At 41.8% G+C, this 22,268-nt stretch overlaps 1 protein-coding gene across 2 annotated transcripts; it reads left to right on the forward strand.

Annotated features, from left to right (window-relative positions):
• The first annotated feature begins 1,919 nt into the window (after positions 1 to 1,919).
• On the forward strand, positions 1,920 to 22,048 carry LOC146642984 (saxitoxin and tetrodotoxin-binding protein 2-like). 2 transcript variants are annotated; one of them, XM_085396877.1, is made up of 6 exons: positions 1,920 to 2,240; positions 2,663 to 2,808; positions 2,899 to 2,984; positions 4,922 to 5,062; positions 5,665 to 5,780; positions 21,925 to 22,048. In XM_085396877.1, exons 1-6 carry the CDS (start codon positions 2,124 to 2,126, stop codon positions 21,997 to 21,999), a joined length of 681 nt encoding a protein of 226 aa, XP_085253003.1. In that variant the 5' UTR covers positions 1,920 to 2,123; the 3' UTR covers positions 22,000 to 22,048. The 2 variants fall into 2 exon arrangements, with proteins under 2 accessions (XP_085253003.1, XP_085253002.1); XM_085396876.1 differs by having other exon boundaries at positions 1,924 to 2,240; positions 5,665 to 5,784; positions 21,925 to 22,013.
• The last annotated feature ends 220 nt before the right edge of the window (positions 22,049 to 22,268 follow it).

The raw sequence follows: 22,268 nt of genomic DNA on the forward strand, positions 1-22,268 counted from the left end.
TAATCTGGCCCTAACCCTAACCTAATTAACCTTAATCTGGCCCCAACCCTATTCCTTACTTTAGCCCCAACCCACGTGACAAACCCTAACCACTTGATGTTCTGGCCTTAACCCTAATTAATTGGGTTCATAATTCATAATTAAATGTTTTTTGATTTGGCCCTAACCCTAATTACTGGATAAAAATTATTTACAATTAATTAAAAACACTCAATTCATGACTTACAAAAAAATACTACATACACAATAATAAAAAAATACAGTAGACATGGTTAAAGGTGGTTAAAAAATTGTTTCTATGATTATAAATTATTTACAGGGTTAAAAAATTAAAATCTTTCTAAAAATATGTTTTTGCCAGTGAGGAGTGATTAAAAAATACATTTGTGAAAATTCTATTCGAAAAACTACAAGCGAAAAGGTAAAAACACTAATTTGGCTTTCTAAAACTAAATTCGAACTGAAAAAAAGTGGGAGGGTATAAATAGAAGGGGATGGCACTCGCTGCTCATTTCATTCCAAGACATCGGACAGAGCAGACCTCTGAGAGCAAGCCTGTTTCCCGTTTCTTTTTTTGTGTGTGCCTGGCCTGAAGAAGACCTTCACAGGTCGAAACGTTGCCACATAGGCACACAAATTTATTTATTTGGCCTATTACAATTTGATTTCTTTTTTCTTTAATAACTAAAAGGTTTTTTTCAAAACCAATTCATTTTTTTATTTTATTTCTTTAAAAATTTAAGTTAAAAATTACATATTTAAGTTAAAGCTTTAAAAATTTACTTTAAAAATTTAATTTAAACTTTGGTAGGAAAACCAATTAAAAAAAACACTCGCCTCCATCCAACTCACCATGGTTGGATGGACTTCTGACTGGACCCTGGTGCGCCATGGCGGACGCCGTGGACAATCCAAGGTCCAGGCCCCTTACCGAGGGATGGCCCGTGCACCGCCCGCCTCCAATTGGAGGAGGGGCCCAAACACTCATCCTAACCCCCCTAACCCTAACCCTAACCCCTAACCCTAACCCTACCCCCTAACCCTAACCCCTAACCCCTAACCCTAACCCCTAACCCTAACCCTATCCTATCCTATCATTTAAGCCTCATCATACCTGCCGTGGGCCACTGGAGGGAGACAAATCACCATGCACTAAAATTCAAATTTTGCACTGCAAACCTCACAGTGTGTGTGTGTGTGTGTGTGTGTGTGTGTGTGTGTGTGTGTGTGTGTGTGACAGACAGACAGACAGACGGAGAGAGGGAGATTCAAAGCACTATAATTCAAATTTTGCACTGCAGACCTCACAGTGTGTGTGTGTGTGTGTGTGTGTGTGTGTGTGTGTGTGTGTGTGTGTGACAGGCAGACAGACAGACAGAGAGAGAGAGAGGGAGAGATACAAAGGAATGTAATTCAAATTTTGCACTGCAGACCTCACAGTGTGTGTGTGTGTGTGTGTGTGTGTGTGTGTGTGTGTGTGTGTGTTTGTGTAAGGTCAGAACTGCTTGTTCAACTTCTTACTATCGCTGTGGAAAGATTCAGATACAAATATCAGAACACGTTTCATAAAGAACAATCAGTTCTGAGCAATGAAAAGAACAATCAGTTCTAAACAAGGAAAAGGTCATCATGCAGTATTCTATCATCAATAAACTTATATCACTAAAAGCTTATACTGACTACTCAGTACAGTTTTCCATTGACACTCTCCTAGCACCTTGAGGAGCTGTTGTTGTGATTTGTATAAATGAAACTGAATTGAACTGGTCAGTTCAAACACTGACAGAGTAGGTGTGATGCAGCTAAGTGGGAAACATGCTGCTAAATAAAATAAATGAGCTTGTGAAAATATGAAGTAATAATAGTAATATTTACAGCAGTACTATCAGTAAAAAAAAACGCAAATCAATACATGTGTAAGTGCTGAACATAATATTTACAGCAGTGTGTGGTTTGCTGCATCCTGCAGTTCAGAGTTCAGTTTATCTTCTATAAAAAAGCAAACAGACTCTTTGGACCAGCTGTGCTCAGTCTGCAGTCTTCATGAGACGCCTCTCTCCGAGTTTACCTCAGAGCTTCTTCCCTCCAGATCTCACAAACACAGCAGGCCCTCCTGATCCAGGATGCAGCTTTTGTTCAGAGTTTTTCTGCTGGCTCTGATTCTGCAGAGCTGCAGTGCTGAAGCTGCCGCAAAGGAATGTGACCTCCCACCGAAGTTGCGACAGGAGGTACTGCACAAGGTGGGAACTCACAGAAACATCTGCCAAGTCACTACTTGTTGACTGATACCTCTTTACAGTGAAAGGAGGCTACAAAAATATATTTGGTAATTTTTCGGTCTGCTGTGCAAAAATCTGCTCAATTAAGGCTAATTTAAAAATAGAGTTTTAAGTACTATGAACATTCAATGCATTCTGGAAAAAAAGCATACAGTCAAGGCAATTACAGCGTAAGAAGGTTAAATGTTTTTCCTTTCTTTAAAATGTCTTCAAGGTATTCATTACATTAAAAAGTATTTGCAGTATTATTTGTATCTCCTATGCAGTTTAAGGGCAGATGCTACCACACGGTTCTACTTTACCTACATTTCAAGTAATATTAGGAAACTGTAATAAATCCAGAAAACAAATGCTTGTGGGTTTACCCTAGTTCCTCCTCACAGGTGTTTGAGTCACGATGGGTTCTGGTGGAAGCGTTCTCAGATTATCCAGCAGGTCTGAGGTTGGTGAAGCATGCCAACAGCTCCCTGATGGAGATGAAGGAGGCATTCAACAATGAAACCTTTCTGTTCATCGAGAGAAACATAGTGTAAGTTTGTCAAACTGAGGACAAACAGCAGTTCAGTACCTGCTTACTTTCTGCAAAAGTTTTTTTTTACTTTATTTATTTTGTTTACAGCTCTGGAAAATGTCTTGTGTTTCAAGTCAACATGTCCATTCCTGATCCCGAGACTTCCAACCACAGCATGGTTCTGGACAGCCCTGGTAAGTCCAAAACAGGCCCAGACTAGACCTTTTATTAAGACATTTGGATGTGAAAGCAGCCAGAGAAATGTAATTAAAAGATTTTTCAAAGTATAAAAACAACTTTCCTAATGTTGTTTGATTTTGGTTGGAAGTGAGAGGTTTGTTCTGATGATTCACAGCAATAAAAAGAAAAAACAAACACTAACACTGCTACCATGATGTCTGACCTACTGAGATAACACCACAGAGCACAGCAATGTTCTCAGTATGGCCACAAGGTAGCTAACATACCAGTGGCCAAGAGAGTTAGACCAGAACCTTGTGAAAAGGATTTTTTTTTAAACTTCCACTTTTTATTTATCAAGTGTTAGGTAATTAAAGTTGTCAGTTAGGTTTTTAGAGATCAGAATGTTGACATATTGGTAAAACCTCAACCACAGGAAAATTTTCTTTTAAAATTCCCTTTTGTATATTACAAAATTTGTACTTAAAAAAGGCAGAAATTGGAGTTTCTGATCTCCAAACTAAACTACAGAACTTTTTTTTAGGGGGACGCCTGTCTGTCTGTAGCATCTGATAGGTTTGTAGCTTGAACCTATCTGCTGGAACGTTGAGGACAATATAATTACACAGCAAAGCAAGACACAAGTAGGCAAGCTTCTTCATGTTTCTCGTGCACGGGAGAGAAAACCGGACAGGCGCCGTTCCTTCGCTTGACCCCAGTTGCTCTCGTCCGTTCTCCCGTACCACTGTTCTTTTATTGAGGTTACATGAATCTGCATAGGTTCATTAACATATGACGTCTACATACACACAAAGAGTACCTTGCCTGTGTGTGTGTGTGTGTGTGTGTGTGTGCCTGTGTGTGTGTGTGTGTGTGTGTGTGTGTGTGTGTGTGTGTGTGTAGGGTCAAGATGTGACCCTGTGAAGACTCTGGTGCTAGCTGGTGCCAGGCGTCTAGCAGATCTATCTGAACAAAGAGCTCTTATACTTAAAGAGATATACGTGTGTTTGGTAACCCATATATCAGCAAGCTAGGAGGTGATCTATGCCAGAACACTCTTTAGAGGAGTGAACGCACTCCCCTCATGAGACATTCTTTCAATCTACAAATGATTATATACTTCTAAGCATATATGAGTAAATGTTTCTAAGCATAAATGACAATCAACAATACAAAACCTAACAGCATCAGTCATGGGGAACTGTCATGGTCCTGGGTCGTGCGACCCGGTGTTTTGTGTTTAGTCTATTTTGATGTTTATTGATTGTTTAGGTTCATTAAGGTAGTCCAGCCATTTGTATATATCACCCTTGCATTACGTCTCCCTTGCCCTTCGTGTGTTTATGTCTGTGCGTCTTGTACTGTCAAGTTCATGCTGTCAGTATTGTCACCTCCCCCTGTACTACGTCTCCCCGGTTCATGTCTCATGTTTCCTGTTTTACTTTGAAGGCCTGCATTCACTGTCAGTGTATTCAGTTTCACTCCTCCTGTCCTGTCGTTAAGTTCATGTGTGTCAGCTGCGTTCCCATGTGTGGCCACTTTCCCTGATCATCCCTCATGTGTATTTAGTCTCTGTGTTTCTTACAGTCTGTGTTGCGTCGTCTGTGTTCCCACCCTCCGTGTTTCCATGCCTGGTCTGTTGTCTTCCAAGCCATAGCCTCACCATCGTTTGTTCCCAGTTTAGGTTTCTGTTTAGCCACGTTATCCCTGCTGTATTTGTACACCTTGTTTTCAGCCATATTAAAGGCTCGCCTTCTGTTAAAGCTCACTCCCGTCTGCTCACTCGTGTACGCACCTGGGTCCATTACACGCATTCTCCACTCGGTCCGTCACAGCAGACCGTGACAGGGAACTACTTAAAGAGGAAAACAAAATCTTCCAACGAGGTCTCAACTGTTAGTCATTATTGTGGTGAGATGTTAATGATTTTTTTTAAATGTGTTCCCATTAGGAGTTATGGAGTTTGGCGGGTTGGTGTCTCCATACAATGATCAGGGCCGAGCAGATGTTTACCAGGGCTGTGCAGACTGTCTGACCGTTGTCTACAGCGGCGTCTTTCAGGGAATTCCAGGAAGGCTGTTGCTCATCTACAGTAAGAATGAAACACCCTAACTTTACAGAGTCATCAGTGAGAAACTGAACAGAAAACTCATGCAAACAGGAGGCAGAAGTGTCCACTGTGCACTCAGCATCACATCATACCAAGTGAAACACAGACAGTGCCCTGAAAGAAATTCTCACTGAAAAAAGGAACATCTGAAAGAATTTGACTGTTTTTAAATGAGCAAATCCTAATAATAATGAAAGTTTCAGAAACTTTAGAGCTGAGAGTTCAACAGGATCATATCAACCAAGGGGACAATCTTCTGAAATGGAAAACACAAAGCAGAACTCAACACACTGAATTTAGCAGGTGCCCCACAGAGTGTTCTCATGAAGCTACAGTATTGTGAAAAGCCTTGAATGTTTCTGAAAAAGCCATGAAAAGGAACTAGACCACAAAACTAACTCCAAATGCAAGAGCACCGTGAATAACAAACCTTCTCCTTTGCTCTTGTTGCTATCTTTCTGTCACAAGTCACTCCTGACGCTCAACTCCACCCAGCCCACCCTGACTGCACTCTCCGTGGATGGTGGACCCCAAGTTTTTTGGTTTTTTTTCAGTACTTTGAATTGTTTTTCTCTGCCTTTCAGGAAAAGAAGGGAAGCATACGGACACTGATGAGCTGAAGGCGGGTGAGAGCATCCACAGGAAGCTGGCAGAGTGCCTCAAGTTCAATGTTGAGACAACCTTCATATATGATGGCAAGGCAGGTGAGAGAGAAAATCTGGAAATTAGCTAGCATTTACACTACCTGTTGAAAGGGTTAGTGGTGTTAGTGTGAATAATGCCATTTTCTGCAGTTTCTTTGAAACTGCCTTGCACGGGGTTTGAGTTACATTTTCTCATTTTGTGGGTGTGATCCAGTCAGCCGGCACACGCACATAAACACCACTCCAAAAGTTTCCTGAACAGAAGACAAAACAAAATGATTAACTTCTTACTTTTCAGAGTTGTACGAGCCGGGGTTCACTGACTGATGCTACACAACAATCCAGCATCAAATAAGGTTCAGCCACCCTGTTAAATAGGGCACAGATAATGGGCTCATCAGCAGCAGGTGATTGTTGGCAGGTGTAGCTGGCGAGAACAAGAGTTCACACACACACACACACACACACACACAAAGAGAAACGGTCAAAGGAAAAAGAGAGAGATAGGGAGGCAACAGCAGCAGGACCCTGTCAGAACAGGCAACATTTGGTTTGGGGGTTACCACCACGACAGCCACCAACCACCTTTCAGCTGCAGCTCAGTGCAGCAGCTTCGGCAATGGAGGTGCAGAACATGGTCCATTCGGACTCAATGTCCGCAGTCTCCCTCAGAATGCTGCTGAAGCTCTGCCGGAGGTGTACGATAAATATCTCGGAGACCGGGGCACACCCTCACTATACGTTTAGGCGCACCATCTCTGTCCATCGTCCTCCCCCTCCACCTGATTCAACTCACCACCAGGTGGTGATCTGTTGACAGCTCAGCCCCTCTCTTTACATATCCAGAATATGACTAGACACTCGAGTCTGGTGATACGATTACAAAATCGATCATTGACCTGCGGCCCAGAGCGTCCTGGTGCCATGTGCACTTATGGACACTCTTATGTTCGAACATGGTGTTCATTATGGCCAAACCAATTTGTCACATAAAATGACCTCTTCATCTTCTTTCTGCTGCAGCAATGACAGTACTGTTGATGAACTGCCTCTGTGTGAGTACATTGTAACTAGAGATGGCACGATACCACTTTTTTATGTCCGATACCGATATCATAAATTTGGATATCTGCCGATACCGATATGAATCCGATATAGTGTGTTTTTTTTAAATCAATAAAACGTTTTTTTAATATCTTGCTGCATTTTGTATATGTTTATACTCAAGTTTAAATAAATAACAACACTAAAGCTATTCTGTTATACCTGTATGTAAAAAAATACACTGCGCCCAAAATATTTCATAGTTCAGCAATACTGATCAATCTAATAAACTTAAACCTGCTCCATCCTCCCTATTCTGGTATTTTAAAGAGTACTTAGCAGAAATATTAAGCAACCTAAGTAATAGGGTTGCAAGTTCCCAGCAAAAAAAAATAGGGAACCACCCCCCACCCTCCACCTCATGATGCTTAATCGATGTAATCAAATTTAATTTGATGCAGGGGGAAAAATGCACAGAAATAAATTATTTTTTCAAGAATAATTAAATAGATTCAACGTCTTTCTTCAACAGAATTGCAAAATTCACAGATGGTACTTTCCCAAAGGAAAAAGTACTATAGCTTACTAGGGTATATTAGACTTAACAGTTACTATATACAGTAATGGACTTCTATATATTTTACATCAGATTAAAACTTTGGGTGTAAGAGTCAGATAATTATTTATTAAAAGCTAGACATTTTAAATGAGAATAAGAAAGAAAAGTATGTCTTTGTGCCCCCTTTTCCCTGTTCATGCCCTATCGCCCACCTGGCTAAACTTTGCTAGATCTGCCCCTGCATAGTTACCAGCCGTCAGCTGTAGAAAAAGATCCTGGTGTAGAAAGTAATATTAAATAAATTCTAACAACAGCTTATCAAGCTTAAAAGTGCTGCTGTTGTTCAGCCGCTGGTTTCCTCTTTCTGGTGAGAAGTGGGCCAAAAACAAAGAAGACAGACGGAGTCGCGACACAAAAGCCGATCAGCTGATCATTAAGCAGTTTCACGATTGAAGTAGCATCAGGAGAGAGAGGCAGTCGCTCCATATATCTGTTAAGCTTAACACTGGAATGCTTTACAAACATTCAGAGATGAACTTACACACTTGCTTTACTTCTCTCTGGGATAACTTCCTCGGAGATGAAATGCTGGTGAGGCTACAAATACACACAGCCGCTCTATCACGTGATGCATACTGCTGCGAGGTGCTACGGTTATGAGCCGAGTTACGCCATGTAGCAAGTTTTGTGAGGTGCTTTTTTGATATTTAATGGATCGATTACATTTTTAATTTCTCGCCGATATCCGATCCAGTAATTTGAGTCAGTATTGGACCGATACCGATACGTAATATCGGATCGGTCCATCTCTAATTATAACATCATGATATCAACAACAATGGACCTGTTTTCACCCTACCCTGTACTGTCATTAATAGACGAGTTAGGAAAATATAACATTTGAAGACAATTGCAGAAAATAGTAATAAAACTAGGATGGGTGATATTGCCCACACATAATATCACAATATTATGATGAGTGATTAAATATTATCAGTGTATTCTCACGATAGCACTAAATTTCACGATATGACAAAATACAGAAAAATACACGGTAGCTTTGAGTGCAATAACTTTATTGTGAAAAATGGGTCCTTTTGGGTCCTTTTCTCTTGTAAAGAGTTCTAGGCCAGCCTGGTCATTTTCCGCGAAGTATGGCATACATCTACTTTGCCGGGGGGCGGGGGGGGGGCGGAGGGTGTGTTCCAACTGCAGGGGAATCACACTCCTCAGCCTCCCTGGGAAAGTCTATGCCAGGGTGCTGGAAAGGAGAGTCTGTCCGTTAGTTGAACCTCGGATACAGGAGGAACAAAGCGGTTTTCGTCCTGGTCGTGGAACACAGGATCAGCTGTTTACCCTCTCAAGGATAAAGTGTGCATGGGAGTTTGATGTCCTTTGATGTAGTCTCTCTCTTCACTTGCATACCCACCACGGAGGCCGTGGAGACTGTCAGAAAACGACTACAAGAAGACAGCTCCTTGGAGGACAGGACCAACTTCACACCCGATCAGATCTGCACACTGTTAGACCTCTGCCTCACCACTACATATTTCAAGTACAACGAAGGCTTTTACAGACAAAAACATGGCTGTGCCATGGGCTCCCCCGTGTAACCTATTGTAGCCAACCTTTACATGGAGGAAGTGGAAAGGAAGGCTCTTGGCTCTTTCAAAGGAAGAGTACCCAGCCACTGGTACAGATATGTGGACGACACCTGGGTCAAAATCAAGACACAAGAAGTGGAATCCTTCACTGCGCACATTAACGCTGTGGATAAAAACATCAAGTTCACCAGGGAAGACACAAAGGACAACTGTTTGCCTTTCCTGGACTGCGCTGTGCACATTGAAGAGAACGGCAAACTCAACATCGAAGTTTACCGGAAGCCCACACACACGGACCAGTACCTCCTTTTTGACTCCCATCACCCTCTGGAGCACAAACTTGGAGTAATTAGGACCCTACACCACCGGGCAGAACATGTTCCCTCTAAGCCCGAAGGAAAAAAGAAGGAACACACACATGTAAAGGAAGCACTCAAAACGTGCGGCTATCCTAAATGGGCGTTCTTAAAGTCAGCAAAGAGGCACAGAAAAGAAGACCAGACACCAGCGAGGGAGGATAAGAAGGACAGACGCAACAACATTGTCATCCCCTATGTAGCCGGTGTATCAGAAAAACTCAGGAGAGTTTTCTCCAAGCATGACATCCCAGTGTATTTCAGACCCAGCAACACGCTCAGACAGAAACTGGTTCACCCAAAAGAAAAAACGCCAAAACACAAACTTAACAATGTGGTGTATGCTGTACAGTGCAGCGAGGAATGCTCAGACCTCTACATTGGAGAGACCAAACAGCCACTTCACAAGCGCATGGCACAACACAGAAGAGCCACCTCCACAGGACAAGACTCAGCAGTCCATCTGCATCTTAAGGATAAAGGACACTCTTTCGAGGATGCCAATGTTCACATTTTGGACAGAGAGGACAGATGGTTTGAAAGAGGAGTGAAAGAAGCCATCTATGTCCACTGTGAGCGACCATCTTTGAACAGAGGCGGGGGTTTACGACACCAAGTCTCTGCCATCTATAATCCAGTTTTGAGATCCCTTCCCAGACGCCTTAACGCCCACTCACATCCTGGGCCATCTGACCTCAGGAATTCGCATGATAAGGTGGGGCCAGGTTTCACAATGAACACACCTGAAACTCTGGCTGATTGGGACCCACACCCAGTTTCACACCTTGGCTCAGGCGATTAGAGGATCATCAGGGGGTCCTTTTGTCCCTCTGTGGGGGGAAACTCCCACTGGGTTTATATCTGGGACTCTCCACCATTTGACCTTAGAACTGAAGAAGCTTCTCGGATGAGAGGTGAAACGTCTTCAAGCAACTTAAAGAAGTCCAGACGCTTTTCTTTGCAAGCACCTTTGACTACGATGACCTGGATGACTGAGAACCTTCACAGACATGGGAGTTTGCCCAACCAGTCTACATGTGTTTTGTGTACTTGGAGAAGGAATTCGACCGTGTCCCTCTGGGTGTCCTGTGGTAGGTGCTGCGGGAGTATGGGGTGTCTGGCCCATTGCTACGGGCCATTAGATCCCATACAACCCTCACTACCCTCACCTATGGTCACAAGCTGTGGGTAGTGACCGAAAGAACGAGATCACAAATACAAGCGGTGGAAATGAGCTTCCTCCAAAGGGTGGCTGGCCTCTCACCTTAGAGATAGGGTGAGAAGTTCAGCCATCAGGGAGGAGCTCAGAGAAGAGCTGCTGCTCCTTCACATCGAAAGGAGCCAGCTGAGGTGGTTTGGGCATCTGACCAGAATGCCTCCTGGGTGAGGTGTTCCGGGCATATCCCACTGGGAGGAGGCCCCAGGGCAGACCCAGGACAACCTGGAGAGTTTATATCTCTCAGCTGGACTGAGAACGCCTGGGTGTTCCCCCGGACAAGCTGGAGGAGGTGGCTGGGGAGAGGAAGGCCTGGGCTTCTCTGCTTAGGCTGCTGCACCCGCGACCCGGCCACCATGAATCATCATGAATCGTGAATGATGTGATATGGCATACCCCTAATTAGTAATACTAAGATAGTTATTTTTACAGGTGCTCTGATGAAATTTGCAAAAATGGTTGAAAATCAGCTGAACCATTTCCTCAGAATAATTTTCAGTGTGATAGATTTTCTATGTACAACTTGTTCCTGAAAGCAGTGAATGAAGCCCAGCTGTAAAGCTCTAGCAGCTCAGACTGAATATACATATCTTCGTGTGCTGATGCAGAAAATGTCTAAATGTTCTTCTGCTTGATTCTGATCTGCTGCTGAGTCTCTCATTAATCAACATTAAACATTCATCTCTGTGCTACATGAACTTCACTGTGATTTTATTTCATAGCTCACCATTTTATTATCAAAATCTGATGACGTCTCTGAGTGAAGGAAGTGGCACTGGCAGGGATCGTTTTGTTTTGAACAGTAACATGACATGTGTAATGCACGTTTTTATCTGAGTGTGTTTAAGAACCTGAAGTTGAGAGTCTGGTTTAGAGAGAGTTGACTGTCAGTATTGAGACTAACAATAAAGCCATGACCCAAAAACACAGAATCAGAGCAGAAGCCTTCCTATGAAAATCATAAAAGCAAAAATCAATGACTCAGTAGTGTTGCAATGAATCAATTTCATTAGACTGAGCTTCTTTATTGTTCTAACAAATACGAATCAAATAAAATCGAAACAAAAACTTCAGAAACACCATCCTGTCAGATGATGTGGTTTGGTCCCTCATCTGTGGAGACCAGGGCTGTGTAGAGATGTTTAAAGGAGCGGGTGCTCAAAGTTAAAAAAAAGGGGCACATAGAACCAGGCTGAATAACAACAACACACATTCCATCTAGAATCTAATATGGAATCTTATCATACTATATCACTGTCATCAGGTGGGGACAAAGCAAACGTAGGCCATGTTTTACCTGATGGGTACAATGTTGCTCCTGCTGATGATAGTGCTGGAGGGCAGGGCTCCACTGATCTGAGACTGTAGACGTTAAAGAGTCCACAGGAGAGATGGGAGCTGATCAAGTGTTATGAGATAATAATATAATTCAAAGATTGGTGACAGTGCGTGGAACTATAAGGCAACAAACTGTGAGAAAAAACTAGACTCTGCCTGTGACTCACTCTTTGCCTCTCTTCCTTCATCTCATCATCTCATCTATTACTCTCCACTTGCTGTCCATCTGAGAACAAGGCACAATTTGCTGTTGTATTAATCTGTTCTTTAATTATCCACACTCAAAAACTCCTGCACCCAATCCATAATAAAGTAATAATAGAAACCGTTATAGAACCAAAACATTGTGTTTATTATTGTTTTTATACTTGAATATCTCTGCAATGCAACAACTGGTACAGGTGTTATTGTTACCTGTGCTCTTTGTAATCCAGCTGCTGAGGGATCCACAGCCTCACACAGCTCCTTATGTAGTTGTTGCTGTTCTGAGAGTCTATGGTGCATGTGGTGTGATATGCCCATGTAGAAAGGACGGCACTGAGACGCTGGACTTCCGGTATGATGGCGCCTGTGTTTGGCTTTGCCGCTGCCGGCCGTGGTTTCTCTGTGCTGTTTTTGTTCTTTTTGCTTTCGCTTTTTGTCACTAATGTGTTGGCTGCCCTTGTCTATGATCGCCTGACGCTATTATCCATCCGATCCTCTATGATAAGTCAAGATGCCTTATCCTCCTGCGGTATTTTCCATCCTCCGCTGCCGACACCGGTGTCTGGATCTTCGTTAGGTGTCATCAGTGGCGCCTTTCTGTGTCCGCGCAAGTCACGGAGAAGGAGAGGGAAAAGAGCAGGTGTCCAGGTAAAACTCAGACTGTTCTGGAAGCGGGGACTAACTGTGCCTGGATCTATGAGACGGCGCTACCTCAGGAGTGTTCATCCAGACTCTCCTGTTGTTTGGCCTTCCATCCCCGCGGTGAGTGGAATTTATGAACGTCGCGGATCAAACTCTGTTTCTTCGTCCCCTAAATCGGGCCGCTTCTGTTAATAATATGTCTTCTACTTCGCTGAGAGTGGCGCTTTTCAACGCTCGATCAATGACTAATAAAACGTTCCTGCTGAACGATTTTATTCTTTCCAAGAAACTGGACTTCTTATTTCTAACCGAAACCTGGCAGCGCGATGGTGACTTTTCATCCTTCATTGAACTCTGTCCGAGTGGGTACTCCTTCATCAGCCAGCCTCGGACGTCGGGTCGAGGAGGAGGTGTCGCTGCGGTGTTTGGAAGCCGGTTTTACTGTCGCGCAGTGTTGGTCGGACATTTTTCATCCTTTGAACTACAGCTGGTTAGAATTGGAAATAAAGATCCATTTTACTGCGCTGTAGTGTATCGTCCACCTGGCCTAAACACTATGTTTTTAAAGGAGTTCAGTGACTTTTTATCCTCGACTTTGAAGCTGTCCAGACTGGTTATAGTCGGGGATTTTAATATACACGTTGATGATGACTCTGACCTCTTTGCCAGAGGTTTCCTTAGCGTCATGGATTCTTTTCATTTTACTCAGCATGTGTCTGGTCCCACACACACCCAAGGACACACACTGGACCTTGTTTTTACTTTAGGTTTAAACATTGATTTTATTTGTACTGAGGACATTTTTATTTCGGACCATCGTTGTTTTCTTTTTAATCTGTCTTTTCATTTGTCCCTCTCTCCTATTCGACACGTGGTTAGCTCTCGCATCTTAACTTCCTCTAGTGCTGTTAAATTTTCCGATGCTTTTAATTTAGTTTTATCTCCCTATAATGATGTTCATTTTTTAACAAATCCTTTTAATAATCATTGTCTTTGTATTTTAGACAATGTTTGTCCTGTCAAAGTTAGACTAGCTCCGGTTTCAAAGTCGTCTCCCTGGTTAAATGACAGCATTCGCTTCTTAAAGCGTTGCTGCCGTAAGGTTGAGCGTTTATGGAGGAAAACGCGTTTGCATGTCCATCTCCTTTATCTAAAGGACCTTTTAGTCTCTTTTAACACTTCAGTTCGAGATGCGAGGGCGGCCTATTTCTCAGACTTAGTGTCTAAGAGCAGAGGTAACCCTAAGGTACTATTCGACACCATTAGTGATATTGTTGCTCCTGCTCCACCTGCTGTCCCAATTTCATCAAATGAAGATTGTGAAAAATTTCTTTCTTTCTTTGTTGAAAAAGTCAGTAACGTGAGGAACAGTATCTCTCCTTCTGTGTCTCTCTTGTCTGCTCCAACTCAAGCTAGGCCTGTAATTTTAGAAAGATTTTTACCTGTGTCCTTACCTGAGCTGGTCAAGTTGGTTAATTCAATGAAAGCATCCTCCTGCTCTCTTGATATTTTACCTGGATCTTTGTTTAAAAATGTCTTTCAGTCTATTGGTCCCTGTGTGCTCACAATTATTAATTTCCTCACTGGTTTCTGGTCAGGTCCCTGTTTATTGTAAGAATGCTGTTATTCACCCACTGTTAAAAAAAACCTAAGCTTGATGCTTCTCTTCTCAGTAGCTACAGACCGATTTCAAAATTACCGTTCATTTCTAAGATTTTAGAAAAGGTTGTGGCTAAGCAGCTTATAGCTGTTCTAGATGAATACAGCATTCTGGATAAATTCCAATCTGGCTTTCGTAGAGCTCACTCTACTGAAACTACACTTCTTAGAGTCTCCAACGACATTTTAATGAGATGTGATGCAGGAGAATGCTCCGTTCTGTTGATGTTGGACCTGACCTCCGCCTTTGATACTGTGGATCATCATATTCTGCTAGATAGGCTGAGAGACTGGGTGGGTATATCAGGGGCTGCTTTGGACTGGTTTGAATCCTATTTGCATGAACGATCCTTTTCTGTGGCTACCTCTAAGTACAGTTCCTCTTCTACTTTTCTTGCCTATGGTGTGCCACAAGGTTCAGTTTTGGGGCCTTTATTGTTCTTACTGTATTTACTTCCTCTTCAACACTTATTGAGCACTTTTAAGGACATTTCGTATCACTGCTATGCAGATGATATTCAGGTATATATCTCCTTTAAGCCCCATGATGTTTCCAAGCTACAAATTTTGCACAAGTGCATAGACTCCATTAGATGTTGGATGGCTGGAAACTTTCTTCAACTAAATGAGGAGAAGACTGAAGTTCTTGTTTGTGCTCCTAAAACTTTTGTAACTAGTGTTATGGAAAACTTGGGTCCACTTGCTACATTTGCAAAACCGTCTATCAGGAGCCTTGGTGTTAGTATTGACTCAGCTCTGACTTTGGATGCCCATGTAAAATCTTTGGTTCGCTCCTGTTTTTATCATTTGAGAAACATTGCTAAGCTGAGTCCCATTGTATCGCGCTCCGAATTAGAAATTGTCATTCATGCATTTGTTTCATCTCGTCTGGATTATTGTAATTCTTTGTTTACTTGTTTATGTAAAGCCTCTTTGGATCGTCTGCAAGTTGTTCAGAATGCTGCTGCAAAGCTTCTGACCAAGTCCTCCAAGTTTTCCCATGTCACACCCCTGCTGATTCAGCTGCACTGGCTCCCCGTTAAATTCAGGATCCAGTTTAAGGTTTTGACCTTGACTTTCAGGGCCCTGCATGGACAAGCACCAACATATATAAGTGAACTTTTGCATCCATACATTCCCAGCAGGTCCCTGAGGTCATGTGACCAGGGATTGCTTGCTGTCCAGCACACGAGGCTGAAAACAAAAGGCGACAAAGCTTTTGGAACTGTGGCCCCCAGATTGTGGAACTCTCTCCCTTTGAGCCTGAGATCTGTGGACTCAGTGGTCACTTTTAAAAAAACAGCTAAAAACCCATCTTTTTAAACTTGCTTTTAGTTGATTTTTATTTTTAGGTTTTAGCTTCTGTGAAGCACTTTGTGATTTTTATCTTGAAAGGTGCTATATAAAGTTTTACTTACTTACTTACTTACTTGCCTTTACGCTGGGCTCCTTTTTTATTCTATTATTTTCCTTTTTTTTCTCAAAACATAACACTTAACAAAAGACTAATATATATTTCTACAATACAACATCATCAAAGTCTTTCTTTAAAAGTTCTAGCTGAAACCAAATCTGTTATCATGTAGTGGCAATATTGAGATCCCGTTTCTCTTTATTCTTTCGTCTACCTTGTGTTCCTGTTTCTCTTTATTATGTGAATGCCTTACTACATTCACACAATAAAGAGATCCTACACCCGTTTTAAGCACAAAGTTCAGCTTCTTCACCTCTTTTCAGCAGAAAATGAAGCTTCTACATCTGTTTTAAGCTGAAAGTCCAGCTTCTTCACCTCTTTTCAGCAAAAAGTTCAGCTCCTTCAGCTCTTTTTAGCAGAAACTTCAGCTTCTTTACCTCTTTTCAGCAGATAGTTCTGCTTCTTCAGCTGTTTTCAGCAGATTCCACTACACGGCATTCACACTACATTTTTGCAGGAAATGCAACTTTTTCTAGTTCTAGTTGCTCCGTTTCTTTGGTGGTTAACTACTCCCTCAGTTTTCATCCAATTTCTACCATTAAAACTTTAAACTGTTCCGCTCCTTCTGCTAATTCCTGCTATATCTTTGGGTTCTTATAACTTTTGTACTTTTTGAATTATTAAGCTTTTTATGCCATTTTTTGGCCCATTTCGATGAATAGGACCACATTACGAGTGTGCTCACTGATGTTGCTCGCCGGGGTGAGCTGTGTTTTAGCTCAGTGAGATGAGCAGCTGTTTTGAGACTGGGAGGTCTGGGTTTGAATCTCGGCCATGGCAACTTTTTCATGTCTTTTCAACACAAATTTCAGTTTCTTCAACCCTTTTCAGCAGAATTTTCAGGTTCTTCACCTCTTTTCAGCAGAAAGTTTAACTTCATCTTTTTTAAGCACAAATTTTAGTTTCTTCACCTCTATTCAGCAGAAAGTTCTGCTTTTTCAGCTGTTTTCAGCAGATTGTACTACATGGCTTTCACACTGGATTTTCGCAGGAAATGCAACTTATTCTAGTTTATTTATTTTTCTCCTTATGGTAACTGAGAGATGAGAGCCATTATATCTCCCTTTTCCCTAACCAAGAACAACAATAACATATAAAAACAGCTTTTTATACAACAGTATCAACTAAAGCTTGTACTTAACAGAGCCTACCTAATACAAAGAAAACAGCACACAGTTGTCATCAACAGCGTGAATAGCAACTGCAACATTCAGTGCTGTTAGCAAGGATTAGAACAATTACAATCTCATAGAGAAACAATAGAATAGAATAGAATAGAATTCAACATTATTGTCATTGCACATGCACAGGTACAGGGCAACGAAATGCAGTTTGCATCCATCCAGAAGTGCTTTAGTGATATAGATATATTACAATATATATTAGCAATAATATAGATATGTGAGTATATTACAGAAATGGGTCTATTATGGTATGCTATAATGTACACGGTATGAGGTATGTTGTGAATATTCTATAACTATAAGTATGTACAGGTTGTAGTGAGTACAAGCTATGTACAGGATATGAACAGGATATAAATATGAAAAACTATACAGAATATCAAATAATTAACTTTACAGAATCTGAGATATACAGCTATACAGAAATGTGAACTATGCAAGTTGTAAACAGTTGTAGGATTAAAACTTATCAAATGTACAGAATGATTATTTACACAGAGCTATACAGTAGTGCAGTTAAGATAAGTGAGATATAATTCCTACAGAGGCTATATAAAGTGCTAGTGGTTGTGAGTGGTGGTTCAGTCCATGTTATTATTGTGTGTTTGAGGGTACAGTTGTCCATTGTGGGTGTGTGTATGTTCAGTCCATGTGTTAACATGGGTCAGATGTCAGGAGGCAGAGTTCAGGAGTCTGACAGCTGTGGGGAAGAAGCTGTTCCGGTACCTGGTGGTCTTAGTCCGGAGGCTCCTGTAGCGCCTCCCAGAGGGCAGGAGGGTGAAAAGTCCATGTGATGGGTGACTGGGGTCTTTGATGATTTTCCCAGCCCTTTTCAGACACTGCTTCCTGTAGATGTCTTTTATGGCAGGAAGTGGTGCTCCGGCGATGCGCTGGGCAGTTTTCACGACCCTCTGCAACGCCTTCCGGTCTGAGGCAGAGCAGTTCCCGTACCAGACTGTTATACAGTTGGTCAGGATGCTCTCGATGGTGCAGCGATAGAAGTTCACCAGGATGTCTGAGGACAGGTGGTTCTTCCTCAGAGTCCTCAAGAAGAAGAGGCGCTGGTGAGCCTTCTTGACCAGCTTGGAGCAGTTGGTTGTCTAGATGAGATCCTCGGAGATGTGGAATCCCAGGAACTTGAAGCTGCTCACACGTTCCACAGCCGTCCCCTTAATGTGGATGGGTGGATGTGGGTCAGCATTCCTCCTGTAGTCCACGATGAGCTCCTTGGTCTTCTCGGTGTTAAGCAGCAGGTTGTTTCTGTCGCACCACTCAGCCAGACGATCCACCTTCTCCCTGTAGGCGGCCTCATCGTTGTCACTGATGAGGCCAATCACCGTGGTGTCATCTGCAAACTTAATGATGGTGTTGGAACCATCAGCAGGTCTGCAGTCGTGGGTGAAGCGGGAGTAGAGGAAAGGGCTCATCACACAGCCTTGTGGTACACTGGTGTTCATCGTGATTGTAGATGAACAGTGGTTATCCAGCCGGACATGTTGGGGGCGGTTGGTCAGGAAGTTCAGTAACCATTTGCAGATGAGGGAACTGATGCCCAGGTCTGTCAGTTTCCTGATGAGTTGTGAGGGGTGGATTGTATTGAATGCTGAACTGAAGTCTATAAACAGCATTCTGGCGTAGGTGTTGAACTAAGTGCAAGTCAAAAAGCACCCAACTAACTAACGAGTATTAGCTTAGCATGTTAACTAAAAATTCTACTCGGGAAGAAAGTTAGTACTGATGCATCAAAATGCTTGTAACTTTGAGGGTACAGGTATGTGCTAGTACTGCTTACAATCAAAACAGATGTTGACAATTACCAGTATGAGAATGTTTTCACTAATACACATACAAAATTGACAACACCATCGCTCACAAGCACCTACCACCAGCTTGGGAGTATTTTTCGTTTGCTGAGGCATGCGCTGTGCAGCAATTTGGAACCTTAACCGTTGCAGTTCGGTATTTGTCCACCAGGTGGCTCCAACTATTCACAAAGCACATCAATTTTGAGGAACTTCATTAAGGTGTTTTCTAACTCTGTTACACTTATGTCACTGTTTCCTCCTCATGTCCTTACTGTGCATATCTGGAAAATGATATTTCATGAGTAATAATTAAAAAAAAATCTATACATATAAAACACACACACACACACATACAGTGACATTTTAAATTATCTCCAGAATACTGTATATACTATGGCCACAACTTTGCATCATAGTGTTGATCCAGAATCCTTCCCTTATTATTTATTCCTAGTGCTATAATAATAATAAAGTAAGAATAAAACATAAAGTAATAAATATAAAATAATGTATTTATGATGATTCAGTTTGTTTGACTATCCTCTCTGTGCAGGCAGAAACTTTATTAAATGTTTAAACTGTAGAGATACAATAATGTTGCTGCTGTAAAATTAGCATTTTGTCCTATTTGAAATATAAATCTAATATAATCTGTTTCTCAATGTATTTTTAAAACAGTGATTTTTCCTAATATCATAATTATAATCATTCATAATTATGTGGATATGCATATTAGATAGTGTTCAGTCAAATATAAGTCCTCCACAAAGGCAGGAAAAGACCTGTAACTTACTTTAAAACTAAACATGTTCCCTAAAACGGTGACAGAGCTACAGACCCCTGACAGCCTTACCCAGCTAGCAGCTGTGACCAGCACTACTTGTGCAGTTAATAACAGGACAGGCAATGTTTGTCACGCTGTTGCACACACAGCACGCTCATTAGTTTCAAATTGTCAGTTGCCACAAAACAACTTACCAATGTGTCCATAATAAGCTAATACTGCTGTGTGCTATAGACTACAGTGTACGCAGTACAGTTACTTACTGGTTTTTGATGCATCAGTCTGCATCTCCCAGTTATTTTGTCTGTTTCTCCTACAGTTTCACACCTCTCAGGCGGAAAAAATGCGCGTGCACTTTGCGAGCTCGTTTCTGGTTCGTAACCAGTGCGCTCTGCTGTCAAGGGCGATCATTGGGTAATGGTAGTCATGTGACTGATGCAAGCCAGATCCTTTAATCTAGCAAAACTATGATTAATAGCTAAATGTTATTATTGACCAATGTTCCCTCTAATTTTTCATGTGTCTGAGCAAACACACAAACTCCCTGAGCGTCCCTTGGACCGCTGTGAGCGACAGCAGATGTGTGCACTGTGGTCACGCCAGCATCTAATCCATCCAAGTTACATGTTTATTAAAGTAATCAAATTACAGCATTTACATTTATGTTAGACTACTTTTAATTAACTGCTTTAGCCCACTTACAATGAAAATGTAAAAAGTCTTGTTCATGATCTGTGTAGTATGTTAACACTATTGGAAGTAAAAATAACTTGAACTCCAATTTTAAAAACACAACTTTCTTTCTTTTTCTTTTTTTCATAAAGCTCTGACTGTATTATGAGTCTGTGGTCTGGGAGAGAGTCTGTAACTCTCTGTCTGCAAAATATAGTATATAATGACCAATATTGGGCAATTAATTATATAGTTACTTCTTCAAAAAAGTAACTCAGTTTTTTGCAGCTTTTTTTTTAATGCAGCCAAGGTGTTTTTAAATAAACATTTCAAACTATTTACAGAACAATCAGCTGTTCTGCATCAAATCTGATGCCACACAAATTATTTGTGCCACTCCAAAAAGAAATTTCTGTCCACTATGAGATGAAGGAGAACAACAGCCTGATACCTGCAGGCTTGACAACAGCAGATGTATCACTGCTGTAACACTTGTAACACTCAGCAGTCGCCTCATTGTTCTGACATACACAACAAAACTATTGACTACACTACACACTAACTACACGCAATTTGCGCTAAACGTTGCAAATCTCTCACATCTCAAAACACCGCCGTCACTCCTAAAACTTCCCCCCGTGTCTTAACAGCTAGATGCCACGTTGCCATATCATTTTTTGATTGGTCAACATGGTACTTTTTTCGACCAATAGGAAAGCGTGGGGGGTTGGTTTTGTTTTTGCTCACAGGTGTAGAGTGCTTTCGAGCGTTATAAAACGCCGTTTTTACCGTTTCTTCCTGCAGTAAATAAACAACGACAGTATTCAGGAAGAAAAACAAACATTGCAGATATTTTATCATAACTCTGGTTTTACGTGGCCGATCAACACAATTTAAAAACTGCTATAAAGTCCACACTTTGTCCGTCAGTTGTTCCGTCTGTCCTGCTCACATCTCCAGTGGTTGTCCACGTTGTCATTAACGTGGCTTCACTCCACATCAGCCACGCTGCTTTGCTAGTTAAAACACCGGTGTCGGCACATAAGGACGCTGTCATCAACGACGTTGATTAGCTGCGTATATACGAATGTGAATCGCATCATTGGCTGGACTATGGGATAAGGTGGTATCGTTCTAAACACATACAGGAGCAGCCAGTGACTTACTGACTAACACTACAAAACAGAATTGTTGAAATTTTAATTTTAATTTCAATTCAGGTTAGATTATTTTTGTGCACAACGCAGATTTTCTGTGCGCAGAGACCGTGCCAGCAGTGCGCAATTGCGCACGTGTGCAGCTTAGAGGGAACATTGTTATTAAGGGGTACAGGCAGGACTCCACACACACACACACACACACACACACACACACACACACACGAAAAAAATACTAATAATTTTTTAAAAAAAAATTATAAAAATTTGCCTCAAAAAAAGGGCACTTGGGCCACCCATCAGGGAAGGGGCAGGTGCTCAAGCCCCTTCTGCCCCCACGTCTGCACATGCCTGGTGGGGACAGCTGTTGGTCCAGGCCTGCGTGGAAGAAGGTGGAGTAAAGCCAGTGGTGTCGTTAGGCCTATTTTAGGGGTGCTGAAGCCTCCCTAAAGCTGTGTGGCAGGTCAAATTGCTGACTCAAGTCTTGTCTGTGTTTCTGCAGATTTTTGTCTTGAAAAGAAGGAAGAAGAGAGAGACGCCTGAAGACGACGAGACGAGTTTTAGTTCAGAATCTTGAATTTGATCTGATGACTTTATTTCACTCTGAAGAGTAAAGACTGAACTGTAACCACAAACTTTCAGTTGTGTTTGATTTCAGAGGATACTGTTGAAGTAGTGTGTGTGTGTGTGTGTGTGTGTGTGTGTGTGTGTGTGTGTGTGTGTGTGTGTGTGTGTGTGTGTGTGTGTGTATTGGGATATTTTTGTCTTAAAATATTTAAGCCTGATCTTTTTAGGGCAAAGTCAGAGTCAGGATTCAGATTTATCAGGTTAAAATTACAAGAAAGG

Source organism: Rhamphochromis longiceps, linkage group LG22, assembly GCF_057381845.1.
Source record: "Rhamphochromis longiceps isolate RC_006_pf linkage group LG22, R_longiceps_female_GT1.1, whole genome shotgun sequence".
In the NCBI taxonomy this organism is placed as follows: domain Eukaryota; kingdom Metazoa; phylum Chordata; class Actinopteri; order Cichliformes; family Cichlidae; genus Rhamphochromis; species Rhamphochromis longiceps.